Source organism: Eimeria necatrix, genomic scaffold (assembly GCF_000499385.1).
Source record: "Eimeria necatrix Houghton genomic scaffold, Enh_scaff57, whole genome shotgun sequence".
Taxonomy (NCBI): Eukaryota; Apicomplexa; class Conoidasida; order Eucoccidiorida; family Eimeriidae; genus Eimeria; species Eimeria necatrix.
The window spans coordinates 61,125-86,125 of record NW_013651690.1 but is presented as its reverse complement, the minus strand read 5'-3'; the positions used below and the strand labels follow the sequence as shown (position 1 = coordinate 86,125).

At 50.3% G+C, this 25,001-nt stretch overlaps 5 protein-coding genes across 5 annotated transcripts; 2 read left to right on the top strand and 3 right to left on the bottom strand.

The window, feature by feature from the left end:
• Positions 1-398: 398 nt before the first annotated feature.
• On the top strand, positions 399-5,951 carry ENH_00064050 (hypothetical protein, conserved; the record flags this gene model as incomplete). Its single annotated transcript, XM_013577239.1, has 10 exons — positions 399-1,634; positions 1,873-2,019; positions 2,262-2,773; positions 2,928-3,246; positions 3,441-3,926; positions 4,121-4,459; positions 4,592-4,675; positions 4,774-4,949; positions 5,067-5,185; positions 5,302-5,951. The coding sequence occupies 10 exons, from the start codon at positions 399-401 to the stop codon at positions 5,949-5,951; spliced, it is 4,068 nt and encodes a 1,355-aa protein (XP_013432693.1).
• A 479-nt stretch (positions 5,952-6,430) lies between these two features.
• On the bottom strand, positions 6,431-10,651 carry ENH_00064040 (hypothetical protein, conserved; the record flags this gene model as incomplete). Its single annotated transcript, XM_013577238.1, has 11 exons — positions 6,431-6,587; positions 6,700-6,901; positions 7,024-7,139; positions 7,277-7,494; positions 7,708-7,896; positions 8,014-8,131; positions 8,330-8,448; positions 8,589-9,178; positions 9,404-9,955; positions 10,126-10,362; positions 10,489-10,651. The coding sequence occupies 11 exons, from the start codon at positions 10,649-10,651 to the stop codon at positions 6,431-6,433; spliced, it is 2,661 nt and encodes an 886-aa protein (XP_013432692.1).
• Positions 10,652-13,009: 2,358 nt separating this feature from the next.
• On the bottom strand, positions 13,010-16,064 carry ENH_00064030 (dihydroorotate dehydrogenase, putative; the record flags this gene model as incomplete). Its single annotated transcript, XM_013577237.1, has 11 exons — positions 13,010-13,108; positions 13,252-13,329; positions 13,431-13,511; positions 13,633-13,770; positions 13,985-14,029; positions 14,205-14,246; positions 14,486-14,823; positions 14,936-15,033; positions 15,138-15,260; positions 15,459-15,566; positions 15,943-16,064. 11 exons carry the CDS (start codon positions 16,062-16,064, stop codon positions 13,010-13,012), a joined length of 1,272 nt encoding a protein of 423 aa, XP_013432691.1.
• A 1,368-nt stretch (positions 16,065-17,432) lies between these two features.
• ENH_00064020 (erv1-alr family domain-containing protein, conserved, putative) lies at positions 17,433-17,959 on the top strand (the record flags this gene model as incomplete). Its single annotated transcript, XM_013577236.1, has 2 exons — positions 17,433-17,549; positions 17,720-17,959. The coding sequence occupies 2 exons, from the start codon at positions 17,433-17,435 to the stop codon at positions 17,957-17,959; spliced, it is 357 nt and encodes a 118-aa protein (XP_013432690.1).
• Positions 17,960-18,160: 201 nt separating this feature from the next.
• ENH_00064010 (hypothetical protein) lies at positions 18,161-23,642 on the bottom strand (the record flags this gene model as incomplete). The annotated part of the gene is made up of 4 exons (XM_013577235.1): positions 18,161-18,575; positions 18,781-20,453; positions 20,588-21,546; positions 21,764-23,642. The coding sequence occupies 4 exons, from the start codon at positions 23,640-23,642 to the stop codon at positions 18,161-18,163; spliced, it is 4,926 nt and encodes a 1,641-aa protein (XP_013432689.1).
• Positions 23,643-25,001: the final 1,359 nt, after the last annotated feature.

Below are 25,001 nucleotides of genomic sequence, written 5' to 3'. Positions count from 1 at the left end.
GTTTCGGGGGGTCACGTGGTATTAAAATTTTTTGAATATTTTTTTGATTCTGATGTTAACAGGTGTATCGGTAGTTCGGCGCCACCGGCAGTAGTCGTCTCAGCTGGCCTACGACCGCCATTGCACTCTTGACCCAATTCACGATCATCCGAATAGCTGGGAAACTCCCTCATCGCTTAAATTTCGTTTATTGAGCACCTTTCAAGCTTCAAGTAGTCGACGATTTCTGTGTGTTTTTCCAAGATTGGATCTGCAGGAGCCCCCCAATTGTTGATCACAGATAGCAGTTAACTCTGGTTGCACGGGATTGTAGGATTTCTTTCTAGTAACAAGGCCTGTGTCGATAACACAGGAGACTTTATGGATGGTCGAAAGACTACGCACATGCGGAGGTCAGGATGTCACAATCAGATGACGATTACCCCCTTGACGGGGGTCGGAGCAGCTCTAGCAGTTCGCCGCGTAGCAGCTATTCCGTCAGCATCAGCAGCACCAGCAGCAACACATCTGAAGGTCCAGTAACACGCTCTCCAGGTGCCATCTCAAAAAAAAACCCTGGAGTTGTAACTGCGGCTGTGACGAAAAAGCCTTTTGCGCCGCCGAAGGTTGTTCGTACTAAGAACATTGCAATCAAACGGCCGCTGCCAAAGCGAACTCCTCTTCCTCATGCAGCTTCCATTCCAAAAGCAGCAGAAACAGCGCCTGATATGTCGAAACGGGAGAACCAACTGGCGGCCCTTCAGTCGCAGCTGATGATGTCTCGGGCAGCGATTGGTCAGCGGTGGAAAGATGCGTGGAAGAGCGCTGACTCTTCCGCTATTTCTTACGATTCAGATTTGAATGACTTTGATGACTCAGATTTTTTGGATGGGTTGAGCTCCTCAAATTCTTTGAGGAAAGGCGGGCAGCGGCACGATGAGTCAAGTGATAGTGAGCCAGTGGGCTCTTCCCGAACTTCCCTTACAGCAAGTGCGGCTCACAAGGACCTCTTAAGGCTCTTGGAAAGGGAAATTTCGAGCAGCTCTAGTTTATCTCGCGAAGGAAGTGACCAAACTCTAAATTTGACCGCTTCGGATTTCATTGACGATTTGAAGACTGATCCTGTGTATCAAGACAGTGGAGAGCCCCGCCCCTCAGCCGCTGTGGAGGAAACCATCATGCCGCGTCCCCTGCAGAGGTTTAAAGTGAAATTGTTTAAGCATAGCCATCCGGAAAGCTCGTGCTCATCTGAAGAGTCATCTGACAGTTCTGCACCGGAGCCAACTACCTGGCCGCAGCTGCCATCCCGAGAGACTTCCGTGCCGGGGGAGGAGCTTGAGGAGTCAGAGTCAGAGCCTGAGGCTGAAGCTGCGGATGCAGATGATTCGGAAGGAGCAGGCATTCAGGAGAGAGATGGAGAAGACAAAAGTGGGGAAATTGTAGAGGAAGAGGCGGAGCAGGGCGAGAGCAGTCCGCGAACAGAACAAGAAGAGCCACAAGTAAAATGGGAAATCGACGAAGCTCAGCAAGCTGAAGTTTCGCCGCCACAGCCGAAAGAGCACGTTGCCGTCAGGCGGACCCTCAGAGCGGCAGACCTGGCGGTCAACGAGCGGCTCGATGAAGACGCTTGCCAAGAGGATTTCAATCGTCGAGAGGTTAGCAAATATTTCCGCCCGCTGCAACGTTATTTCATGCTGTGGAGAATAGACAAATTTGAGCCTAAAATCGTAGGCATGAGCCGCTTTTTGCCGAACTGCAAAGTACGAGTCATTTAACGTCACATGCGTCACTCCTCGTTGCACCATGTCTTCGTGGCGTGGACTTCAGACGTTCTAGATGACTTTTGCGGACATATTATTAGACTTGCCTCCGCTTGTGGTGAGCTGCCTGCAGATGGCGGATCGCATCATTTATGAATACACAAATGACCCACTGACCCCAAAAATGGAGAAACTGAAAGCGGAACGTTTAAAACTTGCTCAGTGGGCGAGGCGACTTGGCGCTCAAGGCCAACCAAGAGCAGAAGGAGAGAAACCCGTTGTAGGGAAAGGCACTTCAGAGACATTTAGGCGCAAGTGATTAAAGTTGTGCTGCTGCTGCATTCAGCAATAGTGGCATTCATACAATCCCCAAGGCATCGCGGCCATTTGTTGCGGACTCCGCATGAGGTGGCCAAGCACACTGCAAAATCCATATAATATGTAGGCTAGAGCATGCCAGAGCATTGTAAAAGTAGAGTTCCTTTGAGCATGAGACTGTGCTTGTGGGCTGTGTGTACCCAGGGATTCAGACCTCCGCTTGTACGACCCGTGCTAACGGATGTCGGCTCAACGTTTCCTCGGAACGAGGTAGACCGGCCCTTGACGAAAGACATATCTCCTCGGGGAGAGGGCATAGAATCGCGTTTGCTACAGCGTGCTCTGCTGCCCAGCACAAGGGTGTGGCAGATGGAGCAGCGGACAAAGCGATTGCAGCAGCAGTCTGCGAAACAGAGGGAACATCTGGCTCTGCTCCAGGCAGCCCTAAGAAGGAAGACAGGGGAAGAAGGCAACAGCACCGTAGCGTCTGTGAAAGACTTGCCTGGAAGTCAGACAGCGGAAGGGCTCTCCCCCAGAACAGCTGAAATAAAGCTATACGAAGAGCAGTGTGTCTACTTGGGAGCCCAGCTAGAAGAAGAACATGAGTTCTGTGACACGTACAAGACGGAATTAGGCCGAGCTTTGTTGAAAAACATGGCGCTCCAGAGACGACATGAAGAAGCGGTAGAAGCTATTAAACACCAGAAAGCGGCACAGTGAGATGTTGAATTCAGGAGCAGACGAGCTTTCACACAAGCAGTTTCCACGGCCATCGTGCATGAACTTGCACGTGATTGTGCAGTAAGCTAGTGCCCACATACAAGTTACTGCCCACTCACGGATGCCTTTTGCTTGCTTTGGCGAACTCAGGGACAAGCAAATGGCTGAGCGAATACAGGCAGAGGAGCGTCTGGTCGACCTGAAAGACAAAGTGGACGAGGAGACAAGGAAACGTCTTACTGAGGTGAGCTGCAGACAACAACGGGACCAACAAGCAATAACGCTCCAGCAGAGGTATTCCCAGCTCATTCATTACCTGCAAGAAGCTGAAGAGAAACGAAGCTCGTTTGAAGACGGATTGCGAATAGCGCAGAGCAACGCGCAAAGAGCCGAAGCCCTGCTACAAACGAAAGAGGCGGAGCTCGCATACGCTAGACGATGTGTAGAGGCTCAAGGCGTCCAGTTGCTGGTATGAGAGAGACAGGAAGTTAACGCTAACTGGTGTAGGAATAGTTGCACAAGCACTTCCGCATACTAGGAATTCCCGTCAGACCATTTCCCTCCGACTTCGAAGCCAAAGTATATTTGTGTAGCATTGAGAAAATGACAGCTGGACTCTTCAGGAATTATCTTTGTGCTTGTAACTGTGTCGTTACACTACAGGAAAAGGAGGTGCAAAGGCGCAATGAAAGGGACCGAGCAAACATAGCGGAGCAACAAGTCAAACAGTTAAATGAGTCAGTGGCCCTCAAGGATAGGCAGATAGCTGAACTGACGGAGAAGGGCAAAGACGGCGTAACACTGCTGCAGAGAGAACAGGAGGCTCACAACAAGACGCGAGAGGCCTTGACTGCCGCACGGCTAGAGATAGAAGCGTTGCAGCAACAGCTGAGAGACCAGAAAAGCTCCGCTTCCACAGTTCAGCAAAAACTTGAGTCGCTTGAGAAACTAGCACAGGAGTTCGAGGCTCTTTCTGGGGAAGCTGAGGCCAATGAAAAAGATATGCAAGCCTGGCACGACTCCGTAGAGGAACGCAGGGCCAAGGCGATGGCGATTTTGGAAAGTGCCGAGCGTTCAGCCCTTGCAGTTCTGTCACAGCTCGACCAAGGAGCTGCTGATGCACTAGCAGTAAATGAACTGGCTCAGCAGGTAAGACTGCTGACATATGGCATCTAGCTCCATTTGCCCCTTCCATCCAACCATCGCCACCACGCAAAGCCAGGGTGCTCGCTGTTTGGACGCTGCTTCCAAAGGCTCTGCTGGCGACACTTCTGCGACGCCCTCAGCAGCATCTGCCGGCCATGCAGAAGCGAAACTAGAGCTTATTGTTGCTGGGTGCTCAGATGGATGCCCTCCGCCATGCAAGGCAGCAGGAAGTTGCTGTACTTGAGCAAGAGTACGAAAAAGCTGGAAAACAGAGGGAAAAATTAGAAGCCAAATTGAAAGGCCAGGAGAGAGAGGCTGAAGAACTGCAACAACAGCTGGCTTCTGTAACTCAAAAACTTAGGCGTGAGACACAAAGGGCCAAAATTGCTAGCCGCCGTATTATTAGGAATTCCGCAGCTTATGGCTGGAGGACAGAGGAACCGCTTACTGGAGAAATGCGCACGATGCGAGTTGGATCCCCTCTCGAGATGCTGAGCAAGTCAAGCAGCCGCCGACCTGAAATGCGTTATTTGAAGGTCCGAAGGACGTGTTATGTTGATTGTACATTCACCTGGGTCTAATTCTGTACGCATTAACTGCAGAGGCCTCCACACAAGGTTCGCAGCGCGTACTCAAGCACAGCGCTAGCGACTTTGAATGCGTTGCAGATGTTCAAGCGGGGGATTATCATGTGGACCGAAGATCTAAATGGCAAGAAGGGCTTCAAGAGGTCAGAACAATTCGTGGCTAAGGTGCGTGACGGGATAGCGCAGGCTGAGTGTGGGTGTCTCAACGAAGAAGCTTTTAGAGAATGCAATTTCCGCTTTGTTTCTGGCGCCATGTGCTGAAGGATATTATTGGCATTGACTACGGAACTTCATCCTCTGCATATCTTTGGAGTCTGTACGTGCGGAAAGGCGCCAAGACCTCTTCAGAGCCATTTGCCTCTCCGTGGAGGTGCTTCACTGTCAGGACATTGACAAAAACTTTTGAATTTCGGGCGCAGACCGACGAAGTCGCACAGGAGTACGGTGACTTCGCTGTTTCAGGTGTTGTGGCCACAATAGAAGTTATGTTGTTGCCGAAATGTGTACGTACACAACTCAACAGCTTTACCTGAAGTTGCTACATGTGTTGCTTCAGCTGGGTTGTTGGTCTTGGCCGGCTGAGTGGTACCCACGGTCCTCCAATGATTGCAAGCAAGCACGAAGCTATCGTTCACCGCGTTCACATGAAGCTTAGTGCCTATGCTGAGCAAAGAGGTTAGCTAAGGCAACTACATTGTATTTCTACGTAGACTAACTGTAGACAAAAGTGCTAGCTTCGTTGCCAGCGTGTTGGGAGAAAAATCAGTCATGTACATTCATGTCTTTTGCAGGCATAAAACCCGCCGTAGTATGGAAAGAAGCCATTAACAGGACACTCGCGCAACTGCCGCATATTCGCCAGCGAGCTGCGGAGAGGGCACGCCATGATGCCTTAAGGGCGCCGGAAGACTTAAGCTCGCATCGGCGTTCTCCTTCGAAGGGTACTTCGTCTCGAAGAGATTCACGCAGACACTCTCAGTTGAGCCACAGGGAGGGCCACCGAGGGTCCCACGATATTGAGCGTCTTAGCCGAAGAGGGCAGCAGGAAAGGAGTCATCGTCGTCAGGAGTCCTCTATTCCGTTGTCTGAAAACGAGAGCCAAGCAGCGGGTGATCATTCGCCAAGAGAGAGGCCCCGCCAGCTGTCAGCGAGTCCAGAGAGCAGACGGCACCGATCCCAATCCAAAACACCTGAAGGACGACAAAACTCGGCCCATTCCTCAAGAGATCGGGAGGGAAAGACAGCTGAGTCTCCAGGTTCACCACCAGAGGAGCCAGCTCAGTCCCACGGAAAGAGCAAACAAGCACGACACCGCCGTCAGCAAAGAGAGCGTCCGAGTGAATCCGACGAAGCTCCAAGAACTGAGAGGCCGAAAACAAAGACTTCAAGAGGCATTTTGTCGAGAGCTGGCAGCCTCTTCAGAAAAACGACGATGAATTAGACCAGGGAGTAGATGAATTTGCATGCAAAATGTACACAGAAGTGGGCAGAGCTAGGGACATGTGACTCGTCTGTGTGACTGACGAGTTGTGGTTCAAGCAGTTCGTAAATAAAATATACATGCACATGTCTGAGGTGAAGAGGACGTGACTTGCTGAAGCCATGCAGTGAAGTGACAGCGGTCACGTTCCTCTTCCAGCTGCTTTTCGTAGTCACCAAAGACGAGTGGACCACTTTTGGCTGCACTGTAGGCCTTGACAGTTCCACTTTGTGCACAAAAGATAGTCCCACAATTTAAGGGGAATATACTGCCCCTTTATGAACACCGCTTTTGTCTTCTTGACAACGCCTTGCCTTCACATTCCACTTGGGCAGCTCGACCAAAGGAAGAAGACCTGTTTATTAGAACATTCATGAAAAACACCGTGTTTGAGGAACAGTCGGGCTGTACTCTGCGTTAGGACAGCATTACAGGCTGCCTCAATGACTTCCAATGTGCTGGCAACCACACCGGCGCCGTTCTGTCCTTAGAGCGCATATGCTTTTAACTCGCTGGCTATTCGCCAACGTAGACAAGTACATCAGAAAAGGAAGAACCTGAGTTGAGAAGAGCTTCCTTCTTACATTCTCAAATGCCCTACAATAAAAAACACCAAAGACACATCCAAATCCGTCGCACGCGCTCAGCCTGTGTGAACCTGATGCAAACATTAGTTGAGCTAGCACAGTATTCTGGGACACTGTCGTACCTCGCCACCATTATGGCGAAAAGGGAATACTGAATGCGAGACAGCATCAGGAATGCTACAACTTTGAACTCCCATCCCACGATCGACAGAATTACTACCGTCACGACCGCCGAAGTTGCTGAGGTGAAGAGGATAGTAGCCTCTGGGATGCGTCTCAGGTGCACAGTTAGGGCTACGATGAACATGGGGAGTACGAGGTGGCCTGCGCGAGTAAAAGAAATACTGGAGAGATATAGACATCGTGACGCCAAGAAAGTGCACAAATTTATGCAATCCTCGCCTTCATTGCAAAAGGAACACAATTGAGTTTTCAACTATGCGTACCACCAACGACGAAATTGGCATCCATTCCCTTGGGGAATTTAGTTGCTTCGGTAACATGCAGCCCTTTAGAGATCGTGAAGCTTCTCCTTGACAAGTCGCAAAACGTGAATATCATGCTGTGCGTAAGAAAAGCAACAGCTCACGCAACAGCGACAATTAAACTCATATGGCCGGTCTTTCATGCTGCTTGACTTCTGCATTTACACTGTATACAAGTGCGCGCGTAGGGGTTCTCTACCATGCTGATGCTTACTACGTCACTGCCTGCCCAAGTCCTAGAAGCTGAAATTTCCATGCATTTCTTGCACCACGGCTCTCCATAAACTTCATGGGTATTATGAGTGCCGATAGAATTCCGAACTCCAGCAAAGGCTTGCACAACGCAGATAAAATCAACCCCCATGAAGGCTTCTGAATGACTACGCCAAGGAGCTCCAATTGGTCCGTGGTGGTGGCACCGTTCTTATCGACCTGCCGCACAAAGTAAACTACGCTAGGCTAATGTGTTTTTCCCAGTATACACTCTATGGAGAAGGCGCCAACAATGTCTGCGCTGAGCGATAGCCAGCGAGTGTTCTCTGAGCAACTCAAATTCCTTCAACGAGTTAGCTCTGAACATGTAGCAAGCCCACAAAGATAGCACATTACGAATCCAGCTGTGTAAGCGATGTGGAAGTGGCTTACTGCAAGGCCAAAACATTCTACGGCGAAACCCTTGAGCACTTCAAATATACATTGTAGGCCGCAGATCAGCAAATTGATGTTAGAGATTTCCTTGTAAAAGCCAGGTACGCACTCAGCCCGCCAGAGGAGATACCAGCGTTCAATCGCGCTGTCTTCAAACTTTCCCAGCTTCATTCTTGGCATAATAGTCTGGAAAAATAACAGCCGAAAACAACAGCCGCGAGTAAATGCGCCCTGCCTTGGTTCCAGAAAGACGTTAATGCGCCAGCTGCGTCTCAATGGTCTGCTTAAAGGCCCATGCCTTACCTCCTCTCTGATCCCCAATCCGCCGTACGGCTCTCTGCAGTCTGGGTTTCTGTTGCTCTCTTGAGCGGAAGGGTGCTTCAAACAGCCGCACCACTGGCTCTCTGCATGGAGGCAAGGGCTGCTGCACAACAGAGATGACAGGAATTCCGCAAAGATTTGCCGATAGCCTCTGTTCTGTCCATCATGGTTTTTGTTGGCATCAAGCTAGCAAACAAGTACTGGCTGGAGCTCAACCTGCAACACCCTGACTCATAGTTCACTAGAGCAACGCAGGTCCTTCAGTTTTTAGAGACAGTAATCTTCATCCGTGGCTTACCGATTTAATGTCATGGCACACTTTGTCGGTTCTGACGCGTTGAGCTTCCATGCAAGGCGCCTTGATCTAAGGAAGCACCTTGAGTCGCAACCTCCACAAGTCCTTTGAGAATAATGAATCTGCGCAACAAGGGCAATTGGGGGGAAAGGACGTCTGCAAACTTTTCTGCCTGAGCTGAATTTCTCACTTTGAATGTACATGGCGGCATTCCAAAGTGCACTGACGTTCGACAAGCGCGAACCAGGCATAAAGCGCTCACCCTATCATTGCACCGACCGCTGGAATCATCATGTCCAACGAAATCTGTCACTCTTCCTGCTTTTGATTGGTCTTCCTTGTGAAGGACAGAAGAGTCGTGATTTTGCTGCACTGTAATTACAGCAGATTCTGCTGTACCGCTGCTCTTTTCCCCTGGTTGAGGGCAGTCCTGCTGCCTGCAAGTTTGATGCCTATCTTTCCTGTACGGGTGTGCAGAAGCCAGTGTGCCATTTTCACATGAGTTACACTGGTCACTGTGACTGTGCTCAGCAGACACTGAGCTATGGAATAGAGACCGATACCTCCTCATAGCTTCGACTGAATCAAAGCCCATGCACGCTGTGTAAGTTGGAGTCGGTGAAGTCGTCCAAGCGACAGCCGCGTCGGGAACAGCTTGCTCAGGGGATGCGCGTGCCGCAGGCATAAAATGCATGCTCTTAGCGCCAGCACGAAACGAATGGCAAAAATAGCCCCGAAGCGGTCGGGGTAAGCTCATGTCCAAGTACCACTTGGAGTCAACATAGCCGTAATGGCAACGTGGCACAACAAACAGCTGGGGCTCCTTATCCTTGCTCCAAACGCCCGAATCTTCTGACGGCAAAAAACAAAGACTGCAAGGTGAACATGTTCATTTACAAGAACTAGTAGCTTGAGGGGGTCAGAGATGCAGTATCTCTTGCTCTCGTTTCTGAGGCATGTAATGTGCGTTGGCTCTAAACTGGCTAGGGAGAGATCATTGTGCACTTAATTAAAGAACCTTGGGAGAAAAAGCTTCCTGAAGTGGGCAATTCTTAGGATTAAAAGGACTCAAAATACCAATTTCGGTGACATAACGTAGCATGTCGTCTTTACACAAAATGAGACGCCTTTGTACAGCTTGGAAGAACAAGGGCGCGTAGTTATCCAGGGTCGTCCAATAGCGACGCACATCGACCCTATTAGAGGAAACTGCACACAGGCGGGGACGTTGGCGACCTGAACGAGCAGCAACGCCGTTGCATTTTGTGAGTAATACGTGTTTGCTCTTAATTGCGGAGGAATCATGCACGCGCGCTCGTTTGAACATCCGGATTCGGCGTCGACAGTCTCTGTGGGGAAGACTGAATGACGTCTCTCTTTTTGGATGAATTGACAGTCCGTTAGATCTCCCCTTTTCTTTGCACTCCGCAGCAGTTGTAAAGGAGCAGCTCATTGGCAAAGTAGGACGTTTTGCTTCCCGAAGATGCCGATGAAAAACTTGCACGATTTGGTATCCCATGTACCCGATTCCCACTGTCACCACCGCTGAAACTGCTTTCACTACTACAAACAAGGGGGGCAGTGTTCCCCAAGCAAAATCAGATATGGTTACTACTACCACCGCAAAACCTTCGCACAAAAGCAGCAAACGCACAAAAAATGCAATACGCAATTAGAGTATGTTGAGCATAAGTTCAATGCCTGAATTATACAGTGATGGCCTGCAAATAGCAGATTTCCTGCATTGTCTATGCATGAAGAGTCCTGAAGTTTAAACTGCTCTCTGGTCCTAGACACACCGCAGCAGACATGTGTCTTCCACGATGGGTTGCCAATGAAGAAGTTGAATCCCGCGAAGCACATATAATTCATGACGCATTCGCCGAATCGTAGTGGAAAACAAGACCGAGGCACCAACACGGAAGCCATAGACAAGTACAGCAATTTCCACTCCGCCTTCTCATTATCCATTGTGCGCGCCAAAGACCACATTATGACACAAGCGCCAAAAACAAATCCCCAGTTGACGAGGATTGCTGCATCAAACAAGAATAGCACAACGGCAAGCAAGTGGCCTGAAGTAGATGACTTGTCCTTCCGTATAACCCAAGCTCAGTCGCAAGCCAAAATAAATATAGTGACGGCAAAATGTAAAGACTTACCAAAATCAACCCATGGAGGGTCGTTTCCTAGGCGAAATTGTTGCGATGCAAAAGAAAGACTTGAAGTGAGAATCATCAAAAGCGATAGAGAGATGAGCCACAAGTGCAGGTCTTCCGGCTTTATAAAGGGGTTAACGCCCTCATGGCATCGATTCCTTGCCATTTTTGGCTGCTGTTTTTCCCGACTGAATTAATAGTTTGGGTTCTGGATATAGCGCAAGCTTCACACTGCCTCATTTAGGCATTCTCCGTCGCCATGGGTGAAAAATCACCTGCCTTTCTCAGTCTGTGTCCCACTGTAAATACAAAAGGCAACAGCCACGCAGACGGGTCTACTGGCTGTTTAGATGCCCCTGCTGCCTCGATGAGCCACGGTGCTTTTCGTGGGTCTCTGTGGGGCAGTATTCCTGGGCTCTCCTTCACCTCGGCCGAGATTTCCGGCCGGGTGTCTGCCCTTGAAATCTTATAACAAACGTTGGCTAAATCTTGGCCAAGGAAAGGGCACCTTCTGTGCGACTGTAAGAGCAATAACTCCCCACGACGTGGTGGAGCACTGGTGAACTGGTACTCGGAAGGTCAATGGAAGTGACTCTCGGCGTCAGGAATGGATAATTCGACCGACGCGAGCATTGTGTCAACAGTAAAAATAATAATAATGCCGCACATCTTACGAATGACCACTGGTCGCCTTCAACAGATCAATGTGCATTCGTGCTGTTGAGCACGCTCTCTAGAGTTTGGCATGACAGGCTTGAAACTGGCAGACAGCTCGAGAGTACACCAAAATGAATGAGCTATCCACAATATGCAGAAACACATTGGAGAAAATAAAGTCTGAAGAACTCTTTTTGCCGAGTACACAGGTGGACTTGGAGGCAAGGCACGAGCATGTGGGACAGAAGCTGCTAGTGTGGGTTCAGTGGGGGGAAGAGGGGAAGGCTACCAATGATGCTAATTCATCTTCCTCTTCACCAAACAGCGGCCTGTTTGCTTCTCTTTAGAGAAAAATATTGCAAAAAGTGCTGTTAAAATCGACCAGGCTCTCCGCTTTCTTTGAAATTCACAGGGTGCTGGGCGTGCGCTCACTGTTCATAGTCTGTGGGACAAAAGCTTCGATCCTACAGCATATGAACACGCTAATTACCCCCATACACTGGTACATTAACAATGCCACATTGCCCGTCAATTAATTTAGGCTGATGGGAAAATTTTAATTACTGAAACTGCTGCATCGTTGGCTTTGGCAATGGACACCATGGAACAGGCAGCTGACCACTTGAATGGCGCTGGCGTAAGACCGGCATAAAGAGGGGAACGAAAATTGCTCCAGTTCTCCTGAACTCAACACCTACACATGTACAAGTGTACGTCCAATGACTTAGGCCACTTATCTCTAGACAGATTTGTCACATGTGAAGTTCACAGAATACCCCAGAGCAATGGATTACCTTGAGAGGCTTCTACCTAGTCTCAGATAAAAAAAGCAAGGCGTGTAGACGTGCATGGTTCAGTAGAAGGAATGAACTGGCATTACGAGCTTTCGGAACGCTGCTAATGAGTTGAGGCATTTCCAGTTCTTGGTGTACCAAGCTCACTTCAGCTATTCAAACAGAGCCTTAGCATTCAGAGTGCACGGAAAGTCCCATTCCACTACGTAAAAACTACCGCAGAATGAACAAGCATCAAAGGAGTACTCGTCTACCTGCCTTTCTTTTACCCCTTAGATTAGACACAAGCTCATCTAGATAATGGACTGTTTTGGATAACCCTTTCTGTTCGGCACATTCCACAAGAAAATGAAGCCACGGCGGCTCAAGCTGGCAGCTCGTTTGCGCCCAAAAAGCATTTCCGCCGACCAAACTGCCCGCTATTTCCAGCTCGTGCTTCTTATGCAGGGCTTTTAGCACCCCTCGACGAAAGGAACACCGTAATGTGCTGGAGACGGTTGCTGAGCTGTTTGTGCACGTAGGCAGCTAAGCGCGCACCAGTACTTGTTGTGTAATCAGCCTATGCCGAATGAGCTGCCTCTAATGCATCCATTAGCCTATCTATTCTTCTCCAGTTGCGCTAGTGTGCTTTTATACCAGCACTTCCCTGCTTTCTGTAATCGTGGTGCTGCCTCTGCGCGGATAATTCTCAAACTGCTGCGCAAAAACCCTTGCAATGGAAGAGAGGTATGTTCTGCTTGCATTCTGCAAGTCACTTTGTGGGCAACACATTGCCCAACTACGGTGTAACGGAACAACATAGATGTGGGGGCTCCCTTTGGCTGTCCATTCAAAAGTTCGCTTCATGTCCCTCCTGAAAACATTAAGGCCTGGCAGCAGTCTCCATCATCTTCACAAGTAGGGGTAGAACAACGTGAATCTGCCAGCTCAAAGCTACAGAATCTAACACCACATTCCACCGGCACACTCAGAGGCTGGCCTACGGTTAGCGGCAAACCGTCGGCTTTGTATCCCAGAAGCACAAAATGACGCAATCGCTGTCGTGTTCGAGTACTCCGAATTATGTAAACATTTCACATGCCCTTACATCTAATCAAAAGTTGGCTTCCGAACACGTTTTTTCTTCGGCGGCCGGTGGTCCAGTCCGATGGCATCTTGTACATTGTAGATGCCTGTGAACAGCTCCGACAAGCAACACTGAACAGCAAAGGAAGGTTTCCCTGTAGCTTCCGCTCGGCGAGCGCCATTTACCAGTGGTGCAACTGAAATAGGAAATGCCAGCTTTGACTAGAGCAAATGAGAAGTGAGGCGAGACTTGAAACTTGCCTGCTTGGTTCAAAATATTCAAGAGCTCATCCTTGACACGTCGGGCCACTATAGGGCCACGGTAGATCTGACATGCAACAGTTGGCCAACTGGAAACTCGAATGCCCTATATCAATGAGGATAACTATTCCGTGGCACACCTTGAATAAGGGCAGATTTTCTTCATACCATGGATGTGTACACTTCAACTGCGCTTGCCCCTGCCCTAATTCGCTTGTACGCATCCAGCCCCGTCTCGATGCCTCCACTCTGTGACAAGTAGCACCCACCGCCTCACACTTGCTAAAGTATGTTCCGTGTACAGGGCGCCTCCTACCGATATAGGAGGCGACTAGGAAGAGAGAGATGCATTCTTTTGAGAGATACTTACCGCAATGATAGCGACTTGACCATTGGTCATCTTGTACATATCGGAGACGCACTTGGTTGACATGGCTTTCAAGGGCCGGCCACTAAGGCCTCCTGTTTCGTGCTTGCTTTCGCTCTTCAGCGATTCCGGCCGTTGGATCTGTAAGCACCGATACCACAATCTGGTGCAGCAGAAATAGCTTGGCCGATAATGAGAAACAGTAGTCGCCCTCCACAGCCATCCTAGCATGGTAAAATGCAGCCTGACAAAAGTATCATGGAAGCAATTGGCAATGTCCCACTTATTAACACGGGCATGGAGGAGCGCGCGTCAAGCCGCACGGCTCATGAAACAATGAGAGCAAAATACTCACCGTGGTGTTCGTTACAATAAGCCCATCTAGCCCAGTCTCCAGTGCCTGCCCAAATTGGCAAAGTGACATGCAATGAAGCGTGATGCATCCTCTCAATCTCAGTTGCAGTGAGTTACTGGAATTTACAAGCTTTTGGCCACACTGAAGCACCAAATAGCGCTGCAAATGACTGATCCGTGGCAACATTCCATGCACTTTATAGACCTGGAGTTGACCTTACCACATCAGCAATGTCCCGCTTCTCTTCATCCGTCAGGTCTGGCTGTAACGCAGCGTGCGCACCAACAGAAGAGAAATATCCGAGCAATTCAAAAACCAGCGAAACTCGATGACTGCCGTGCAGTCGGCGAATTTTGCGTTAAGTTCCAATGCGGCGTGTAGAACGTCTAACCTCGGCGCCAATGTACGCCATTTGTTGCCCTCTCAGAAGCGCATGTAGTGAATTGGTTCAACCCCTTCAACTCGGGACAGTTCTTTCCTTATTACCGTGAGTACTCGTACCGCTATTTTAACAAACAACAGCGGGCGCTTGCCAGTCTGGGTAGGAAAGAATTGTTCGGCTTTGTGCGTGACGCTGTCTGACGACGCGGCTTCCTCTTCCTCCCTTGGATTTGAGTGGCCATCCCGTTCCCGCTGTGCGCGGTCGCGTTCTTCCAGCTTTTCAAGTTCGTTTTGAGCAGCAGTGATGATGCTCCGTAAGTGCTCGCGTTGCTGAAGCGTCCGCAAGCCCTTTGTGTTGGGAGAGCTCAAATTAATAACCAAATAGTCAGCGAACCGGCCAACACGCTTCACGCCTTCACGAATATCATCTTCTGCATTCACTGTGTCTTTATTTTTGCCTGAGCAAGGAACCGTGCACTTGCCACGGGAACTAACTCTCAATGTGCAAACCGCCCAAGCTGCAAATCGCATCTGAGTCACAGAAAAATTCACCACCACAGCCCTGCTCACCTATGTTAACACCAAGAACGCAATGTCGCTCAAGACGATCGTGCCATCGATCCCTTGAGACCTTTTCCAGGCGAGGCTCCACAACATCCAATCCAGCGCTGCAAAATACAACGAAGTGTAAGCATGCTCTACTTTCTAAGTTGCTATCTACGCCATCCATTCTTGTAAAATTTGCTGCCACATTTGCTTGGTGGTCGCGCACCTGTTGAAACCACAACGATTTATGATTGCATGGTCTTTTGCCAGACGAAATATGCGGGGTTTCGGGTTTCCTAGTTGAGGCTTCGGAGTGATGGTTCCAACTTCCACAAAACCAAATCCCATCCTGCAACCACGGATATTTGACTAGCTCGGCGATACCTGTCACAGCGTAAGCTGACCCCACGAAAAGAGGACGACCATGTCCTTTCATCTACCACCAGGCATAAAAGCGCGGTAATTATCTACCACTTCTAGTAGTCTACTACTTGCGACGCATAACAGCGCAGGGCCTGTTAGCGAATGGTGATTGTAGCAATCGTACTTGCAAAAGTTCAGTGGGGCTTCAGCGTCCTTATCGAACCCTGCAGCTAGTCCTACTGGTGTGTGGAAGGTCAGGCCCTTGATGTTGACGCTCAGTTCAGGATCATCCCTACACAAAAACACATCACCATGAAGGCACAGGGAATTCCATGCCATGGCAGTTGCGCCACGTGTGAATTTTGCAGAACGATCGGTGCACCCCACACCATGAAACTTTTCACGCATTGTGGAACCTAAAACCGACCTGGCAAATAAGTGGGAGTTGCAGTCATACAAATAAAAGTGGAATTTCATAGCTTGCCGTGAGTGGTGGCGCGGCAACGGACCCACAACCATATTACCTAACGGAACGTCATCTCAGCGATATACAATCGTCACGCGACGCAGGAAAACCAACTGCACTGAGTTCCTGCAGCATATCTAATTAGTCGGCGTCCTACGTGTACATAGACACGGTGAAAAACTAAATAAGCATCACCGCTCACCGTTCCAGATCATATGGCAAGTATCCCTTGGCAGCTAGCCACATAACCATATCATGAGCAAACTCTGGGTCTGGAAAATTCTCAGGCAGAAGTCCGTACATTACCTCCAACAGACCGTCCATATGACGAAGGAACCCCGAAGTGACATCTGCCGCCGCATACACCAAGTACATCAACACGCCTCCAGCCACGATAAAGCACAGTAAGAGTTTCTGCAGCACCCCGTCAGAAACGCCCACAACAGCTTACTACTTACGCCATTTCATCATTATTAGCCAGGAGCAGCGTTCGATATGCTTCGTGGGCTTTTAATATATGGATGTATTCAAAATATGCAATTGACAGGGCTCTGTAGTGGACTCGGCGGCTGTCTATGTGCCTGTGAGCGTCTGAAGTAGCGTTGGTTCAGCTGCCGACTGACTCCAAAAAAATTATTTCTCCGAATTATTTTTTTCCTTTGCATTTCCATGCTGTTAAGGTCAAGTTCTATGACCCGCAGGCGCGATGCTCCCAAAGCTTTCTGTTCTTGTTTCGACAGAGAAGTGTCAACCCCCGATGGCCGCGCCTGGATGTGATTTTGCAACTCAGGTGGTGGGGAGCCACCTGACGTTGCTGGGAGTGTCGAATTACATCTTCTGAAGGGCAAGACAGCTGTCCCACGGCCGATAAGAGAGGCGTTGGCCCACGCATTCCGCTGAATTTGTGGAGCAGTCAAGACAGCCATACCCCTCATTTGGGCGAAATTTGCCCATTGAGCCCTGCCAATCCGCCTTGATTTCCATCCTCTGCTCAACGGGTATGAGGTCCAGCGTGTTAAACATAGTGCTGGGTCTGGGGAGCGCCAGGGGTAACACCTGAACGCCGACGAAGGCAACATCGCTGGCGTGGGTACGAGGCACGGCCCTTGATATTACAACTAAGCCAGATTCTCCATGAGTTTCCAGACAGTGGGTGTTGTTGCTTTGTACCAGTGTTTCTATGGGGAAGCTCCTTGTCCTGTTCTCCAAGACCTGTCGATATCCTGCCCGCCGTGCTTAGTTGCCAAGCACTTAATATAGGCAATGTGTGGGTACAAATCGTTTTGATCATTACAGAACAGTACGAATGATACAGAAGAATATTTGGGATTTCAAGATACTACAGCAAGCCAATAACCGTAGCCTGCATCCGAAACCTGGCACGCATGTGGGCCCCCCAAACTAATGATCCGCACCTGCTTGTTAGTGGCTTTGTCAAGCGAATAGAATTTAACTTCGTAACTTCTAACTAAACTTTAGGAGGCTTTTGATGAAATTGCCCACAAGATGCAGATTCGGCGGCGATTTCCGCCACAGCATCGATGCCGTTAGTACAGCCTTCAAGCTTCACTCACAAACCATGGACTTGAGCTCTCTAAATGAAGCCGATTTATTTGTTCCGGGACATACAATACTCTTGCACTTTCATTCCAAATGGAGCGGAGGAAGCCAGCTGGCTGTCCTTGCGCTGAAATGCCGAGTCAAGGCAAACGGCCAGATAGTCTGATATTGCCGCCGAGTAGGGAGCAGATGGGCCGGGCTTCATGGAAAGTGCTGCATGCAGCGGCAGCACAATTCCCAGATAAACCTGTGAGTATTCCTGAACAGGATCCAACAAACAGATGCCGGCACCGATATGCTTGTGATAAACCGTACGAGCTTGCTCTCACCGCTCGCCGCTTCCCCGGCAGCGTCTGGACCATTTCTGCTTCGTTACATTGAGAACTGGCTTATCTCTCTGCCCTGTTTTTGTTGCGCAGAGCAAATTGGTCCAAAGAACGATGCTGAGCTGGCTATTGGGTTTCACGCTCTTCTACCCCTGCCATGTATGCAGAGACGCCTTCATCCCAATTATTCAGTTTAATCCTCCGTCAATTGCATCCCAGAAGGATTTTGTGTTATGGGTGTGCCGTGTCCATAACGCGGTCAATGAAGACCTCTCGCTGCCAATTTATGATTGCACTGACCGCCGACTGTTTGAACAGCAGTCTAGGGGGTAGTCATCAGCCTCACAGGCAAATATACAGTACTGCAGGCAGAGCATACTCGCAATGACTAATCAGGAGCATGCATCTGCTGCCTGAGACAAATGAGTACAGGAAGCATGAGGTGAGGTTGTTTGAGTTTGTCAAATGAGGCGCCTGGACACGCGAACGAAAATGGAGCCGCGTTCAGTTTTTCTTGCTGTGTACGTCGGCTCGTTATGTGAAGCTGTCAAGCTTATTTCTGCCTTCACCGCTCTCCATGGCAGTTTTCAGGCTCGAGCTGTTTTTGTCAGATTTTGCTCTAGCACCAGCAGAAGGCATTGGCGCCTGCCACACTGATACAAGGCCAGCCTCTTTGAAAAAACGCGAAGGATTCAAGGGGTGGTTGGTTTTGTCTGCCAGGGGAGCTGTAAGGAGTAAGAACTGTCTGGCTCGAGTAAGGGCAACGTAGCAAACCCTGCGTTCCTCCATGAGATGGAAATGCTGTTCGTTTCCCGATGCTTGTCTAATAACCGTTGCTTCTGCGTGCTGCAGAGCCTCAGGCTTCGGCTGCTCCGCAGCGAAGCTCGAGAGCAAACGTGCAACGTAGTCCGCTAGCGGCTGGCTGCCACCAACGCCCATTGGCAAAGTCCTGCATCGCATAAGAGGGCATGGATCTTCGAATGTAACGGCGCACCTATACATTAAAACACGCCTTTATTACAATAGATAAACGCTACGCATTCGGCAGCCGACGAGGGTGAATGCACTTCTTCTTGTGCTTTCCAAAAATTGTGGCTAGCTGTGTAGAGGCGTCTAATGCGCTGAGTTAGAAAGAGTACTGAAGGTGAGCTTACCCGTCGTTAGCTCTTGCAACAATGACGACCTTCCACTCCAGTCCTTTGGCCTGGTGGATCGTAGAGAGTGTTACTGCATTTGTAACCTTTTGCTGAACAAACCGCCCAGAGTCCGCATCTCGGAGCAGCCTTTTAATGCAATCTGCGGCTGTCACCTGCTGCCAGTTAGGAGCATACGCCTCGACTGCTCGCAGTAACCCAAGCACATCTGCAAATGTTTCCGATCCGTATAGCTTTGAGAGATCTCGTAAGGACGCTTCTACCCCAGTAGGTTTTCCCATGGAATCTTCAGTTCTCTCTATTTCAGGGACAGAGGCTGCTTTCCTCTTGTTTCGACGCGTCTTTGCCCGTGCAAAGTCTGTCGTGGGGCTTTTCGTTTGAGAAACTTCGGGAAGCGATGGATGAAGGGTTTCCTTCTCCGACTGTACCGGGACTTCGGTGGTGCCTTCACCTGCTGCTTGCCCAGCATTCCGCGAACGGTGCACAAGCCGTTTATGAGCAAAAAAAGCGCCCATTCCTAGCGGCCCAAGTGTGTATTCGAGCACTGTCTTCACGGAATCAGAGCTTTTAGACATTGAATGGAGCTTCTGGATAGATTTGACGAATGACGCGAGAGCCTCTAGCTGGTTCGAGCGCAGACGTGCAGCCTCCACTTCTGCCGCGGATTGGTTCGTGAGGTGGACTTCAGGCACTTCATCTTTCATCCCAGCGGCTCGCAGAACACCACACATGGCATCAAAGAGAGAAGCAGTCACGGGGGATTCCTGAAATCCGCTCTGTGCACCCCAGGGCAAACCTTGCCACGGCATTTCCACGAAGGCGCGCGCGATATCTGCTGTCCCGGCTATTGTGCCATTCAGGGAGTTTTGAATGCGTTTCAGAGCCAGCAATGTCTTCGGCCCAATGCGGCGAGGTGGCTTATTCAACACTCTAATAAAAGAGGGATCATGGTGAGGGTCTACTGCCAAGCGAAGGTAACAAAGAAGATCTATTGCGTCCGGGCGAAGGAAGATCTCCGCCCCTCCGGCTCTCTTCGAGCTTGTGCTAGAAATAGGAAGACCCCCAGCAGGCAGTTCCAACTCAGCTAGATTTGCAGCAGGAAACATCACAGCTGGGTCTGCAGGCTTGTTCGGGTCCCCGATCCCTGCGTAATGTTTGCTGTCTTCCACAGCCCCACGAGCTTCATTTGTGGAGAAGACGGCAGAAGCCGCACAAGCTGCACGCTGTATCCGGGGGCTCGTTAGTAGGTTCTGGATGTCAATTAAGGCGCTATTCGTACGACAGAGGATAGCGAAGTCGTCCCAGCGTAGGCTGTGGTGCTGTTTCAAACACAGAATATAACGTAAGATGTACTGTGCCTCCAGGCTTTGAGACGGGAGGAAAGCGCCGTGCACGTGGCCTTTCAAATTTCTTGTACTCTTAGTGGACGTAGAGGCCCAATCAGTGTCGTCACAAGGAGCTGCAGCGTCATCGGTGGTTTCAGCACAAAAGTTTCCTCTGGGATCCATCTTTCTCGACTCGTAAACAGAGTACAGTGCCTTGCGAATGCGAAATGGCCAATTAAAACTGACTAGAGACAGACTATGACGCACCACAGAAGGTACAGAACGGTAGTTACAAGCAAGAAAAAATTCCTTGTACTCTGGGAAATTGCGCCTGAACTCATGAAATATCTGCGCGAACACAAACATAAAAAATGGACGGAGTGGCTCCAAAGCGTTGTGCGTTGTCTGGGGGACGCGTCAACTAACTTGCTAGAGTAGACGCGTTGCGCGGGCGCGACAGCATGACTGTGGGCCCAACCTACACCAGTGTGCGTGCCTCTCCACTTATAGATAGACTGATCATCATCTCCCACAACTGTCACGCCCCCTGGATGCCGCCTGGTGGGGAAGAGACGCTGGGCCCCAAGAGCTGCAGGGAGAGTGCTTGGGTTCGGGGGCCGCTGCAGAGCCATTAGACAAATGAACTTGAACTGGTTGCTGTTTGTGTCTTGGAATTCATCGACAACCAAGTAGGGCCAAAGAGCTCCCAGTTCAGCTCGTGTGTCCTGCCGCTCCAACAGCTTAAGAGTCTTGACAGTTAAATCAGCAAAGTCCAGCAGAGGTGGCTGTTGCTCCTTCAGGTGTTTCGCGTACTCACAAAACAGACGATACAGCACAGAGCCTGCAGCGCGTTCTCGTTCCAGCAGTTCGGGGATGAACTTCATGCAGCGGATGCGTTTTCGCAGTTCATCTGCTTCTTTACCAGTGGAGCTGAAGCCCCCCATGCCTGTCGTTTGAAAACTTGATTCTTGTACGTCTCTTTCGTCATCCGAATAGCATTCATTCTCGTCACTGGAGACATGAGGGTCTCCAGGATTGCTGCACAGTGTTGTACTAATTGCCTTCACACCGGGGACCCCTCGGCGCTGCGCCTCTGCCCTTTTTTCTCGCTCAATAAGGCTGCGGAGCAGTGCAAGCTGCTGAAACTGCCCCATCACCCTGAAGGTGCATGGGACCCCTACTTGAGCTCCATGGCTCTTTAGGAGCTTCATAAAAAACGAATGAAACGTTCCCACGAACAAGTCCTTCTCGCCTATTTCACCAACAGACGGAAAAGACGAGCAGGCTGGAGAGCTCCTGTCCCTGAGCACCCCTTCCAGTCCTCCACGTATCCGCCGTTCGAGTTCTGTCGCGCTTTTTTTGGTAAATGTTAATGCTGCTAGAGGCCGATGTCCTTCAAGTAGCAGGCGGACGATGCGGGCAGTTATGGTAGTGGTCTTGCCTATCAGCACATCCATTTCCCCATCTCCCACACAGGAGAAAAAATTTTACTCAAGAAACACTGGCCTCCTCTGCAGCTATCCCAGTATGCACTGTACATGCAGCCACGCATGCCGCTCTAAAAAGAGTACGAGAATGTGAAAGAGCCAGGCTCCCACACAATGCTAACTCTGCTGCACTAAGAATGGCAATCACTCGTAAGAATGGAAAGAACGTACCTGCTCCTGGCCCCGCCAGCACGCAAACACTGCTTTGTGGAGGTGCAGTGACGACAGCTCTTTGTTCTGGGGACAGTGTTCCAAACAAGGCACCATGGTGCGGAATGAGTTGAGGTTCGCTGCCATATGAAGAGGGGCTACGTTGAATCGCTGCAGCGGTGGACACCTCAAGGGCCGCGGGAAATTGCCCCGCATTATCCTCCTTGGGCTGTTGCTGCAGCCACGTTATCCTGGGCTCAATAGCATCGTTGGCAGTTGAAGTCGCAGTTGGTTTCCCTGCAGAGACCCCGCTCTGATTCAAAGGGCACTCACGATTTAATGAATATGGCTGCCAAGTCACTGCATGCAGCTCAGCCGGCAATTCGCTGTTTTCAGTGGTGGGTTGTTGCTCCTGTAGCATCTGTCCTTGAGGAAGGCTCGCCCGTCCTGTAGCCCTTGCGGGAGGCTCCACAACAGGAACTATTTGAGGGTAGACTTCTAGACATGAGAAACCCCCGTACGAGTTGCTGCTGCTCAAGGTAGCATGTGGAGGGCGACTGAAATCTGAGTTTCTGGCAAGAAATGCAAATGCTGAAGCTTCTGCCGACTGCTCAGCATCAGCGTTTTGCCTGGAGCCCACATCAAATCCTTGACTGAGCGCATGGTGGCGCTGCACAAGATGCTTCCGCTCCTCTTGTTGATGTTCCTGCTGTGTTTGCTGCTGCTCACGTTGCTGATGCTGCTGTGTTGCCTGTTGCTGTTGGTGCTGCTGGTGCTGCTGGTGCGGCCGTTGTTGGTGCTGTTGCTGGTGGTGCTGCTGTTGCGATTGCTCGCAGCGCACTTGGTTTCTGTGGTGTTGACGCTCTTGTAGATGCTGACCCAAGTGATCCCCTTGGCGCTCGATTGGTTGCTCTTCCTCATGCTGTTGGTGTTGCCGTTGGTAGGGCATAGCTTGTTGCTGAATGCGGTACTGGCACTCCAGCTCACATGCTTTCTGTTCCTCGTGCAGGTGCTGTTGATGCTGCTGTTGTTCGTGCTCTCTCTGTTGGGGCTGAGGCTCTTGCTGGTGCTTCCGCTGCTCTTCGTGCAGCTGCTGATGCTGCTGCCAGTGGGAGGGCAGAGCTGTGCGGACAACCAGCCTCGCCAGTTTCTCTGTTTCTTTTTGTTTTGAAACGGAACTGGTTGATTCCCATGGATCTTTTAGATGACTTTTAATGGCTCTGAGTCCCTGATAACCTGATGAAGAGCTCGACAGACTGGCAGCAGCCTGAGGCGGACTCAAGGCGGCGCCCTGGCATGGCCCGTTGACACCTCCCTGACGAAATCCCCGAGTCTCCTTTAGCGTCAAGTCCCCTTGAGATCCGTAAGGCACCTTCACAGCGTCTGATGGAGCCTGTGCCTGTAAGGCTGTAGCGGCCAGCCGACTGGCCTCTCTCTGGTCCCGTAATCTGTCTTGGGTATAGCTGGCTGCTGCTTGAGTGTAACTCGACGAGACGGACCGTGGAGGGGCTTCAGAAGACCTCAAGGGGATGCGTGCACTGTGTGGCTCCGAGTGTAGTTCTTCTCCTTGCGTGGATGGAGGCCTTGACAGTGATTGTTGTACACGGCTCCACTGCGGCGCGTTTCCATTGCCCCGGTCTCCACAGGAGACCGGCGCTGCCCTTCCAAAAGGGAACGAGGCTCCCCCGGGTCTTTCTGACTGCGGAATGGGGGCACCTACCAAACTCTGTGCTATACAGGGCGTCTGCTGGAGCAGTAAAGCCCTTTGGGAGCCGTCCTTGATCCTCCCAAGCAGCCAGCGAGCTGCCTTCCCCGATGCTGGCCCCGAAACTGAAGGTAGCTGCGGTTTCTGGGTTCCACACAGAGGGTTGGACGCCTCGTAAGGTTTCCGTCGATCCATTGTGTATCATTTGCTGCCATATTCACACTATCGCGTTCACCAGAGGCGCCTCGGTAGTTCAGAAAGAGTCTGCACTCTTGGAGTTACTCCCAGGGCAGTTGCAGACCCTGAGGAGCTTCTCGAAAGAGGCCGCGCCACAGAATTGGAAGGGAACTTTCAGACGCTGCTGTTCAAGGGCTGGAGTCACTTGATGCGGTTCTCCTCAGATACTCAAATACTCAGCATTCCTTCGTGGAAAGCACGAGTTACTCCCAAGGCCAGTGATACTCACTAGAAGCCGCAACGAGTTGTGCAGTAAAAGAGAAAAAAAGAATGATGGCCGCCAGTTTAAAGAGAGTTCGTCACTCTTACGTGCATAGTCTCAGGTACTATGTCTTGAGTCGGCAGCACAGATAAACGAGTTTCTTTCTCGTCACTGATGGAGCTGAACTCATGGTTCAATCAAATACTTAGAATAAATTGACAACAGAGCTGCTAGCAGGTGCACAAAGTCCGCGTTTCTATGCAACTGATGAGGGTCAGCGAAGGAGTACTTGCACAAGAAGAAGCGCCGCTCGCCGGGTCAAAGGTAGCCATAACCGGCAGCTCGCGTCTCCGCATCGCACAAAAAATATAACTTTATATGTTACATGTTAAATTGGAATTTGTTCTTGTAGCTGCTGGCACACTTACACCGGGACTGGTGGGGGGCCCCTCACCTGAACCACCCGCACAGCCCTGAACACCATTTGAGCAGCGTGCTGGTGTAGCCAAACTGCTCAGGTGAAATGCAGTTGCATACCCTTCATCAGGCCTGTAGCGGGCGCAGTTCTATTAAAGCACTATCAAGAAGGATATTCAGCTCACAACTCTGCATCCACTGCGACTTTCATGGACTTCATTCTGTAGTTGATGATGGATCTACTTAAGAGCAATAATTCGTACCAGATCATCTTTCTTCGCCAACTTTGTACCTTGTACAACGTTCGGGTGTTTAGCGTGAAGAGGGTCAGAAAATTTCGTGTGCGGGCGAGCTTTGCGTCCACAAGGTAAACGGCTCATCTGGTGCTCTTAATGGAAGAACATCTCAAGTAAAACGGAACACAAAGACTTAACGCCTTTATCTACATGGTCATGCCACCACTTCAGCGCAAAACCACAAACAGCCATGCTGCTCTGGCGCCTGTACAGCTGCGGGCTTCTCTCATCTTGCTTTCTTTCCTGTGATATGCTCAAGTACCGTGGCCGTCCTTGGCTCTCATCGCTTCCGTGTCTTGCCATTGCTGTGTTGCATCCAGCAGGGAAGCAATACGAATTGAATTCTATATTTCTTGCTTCTGAAGCAGCACCTGCAGAAAATGCCTAGACGCCATAATGCAG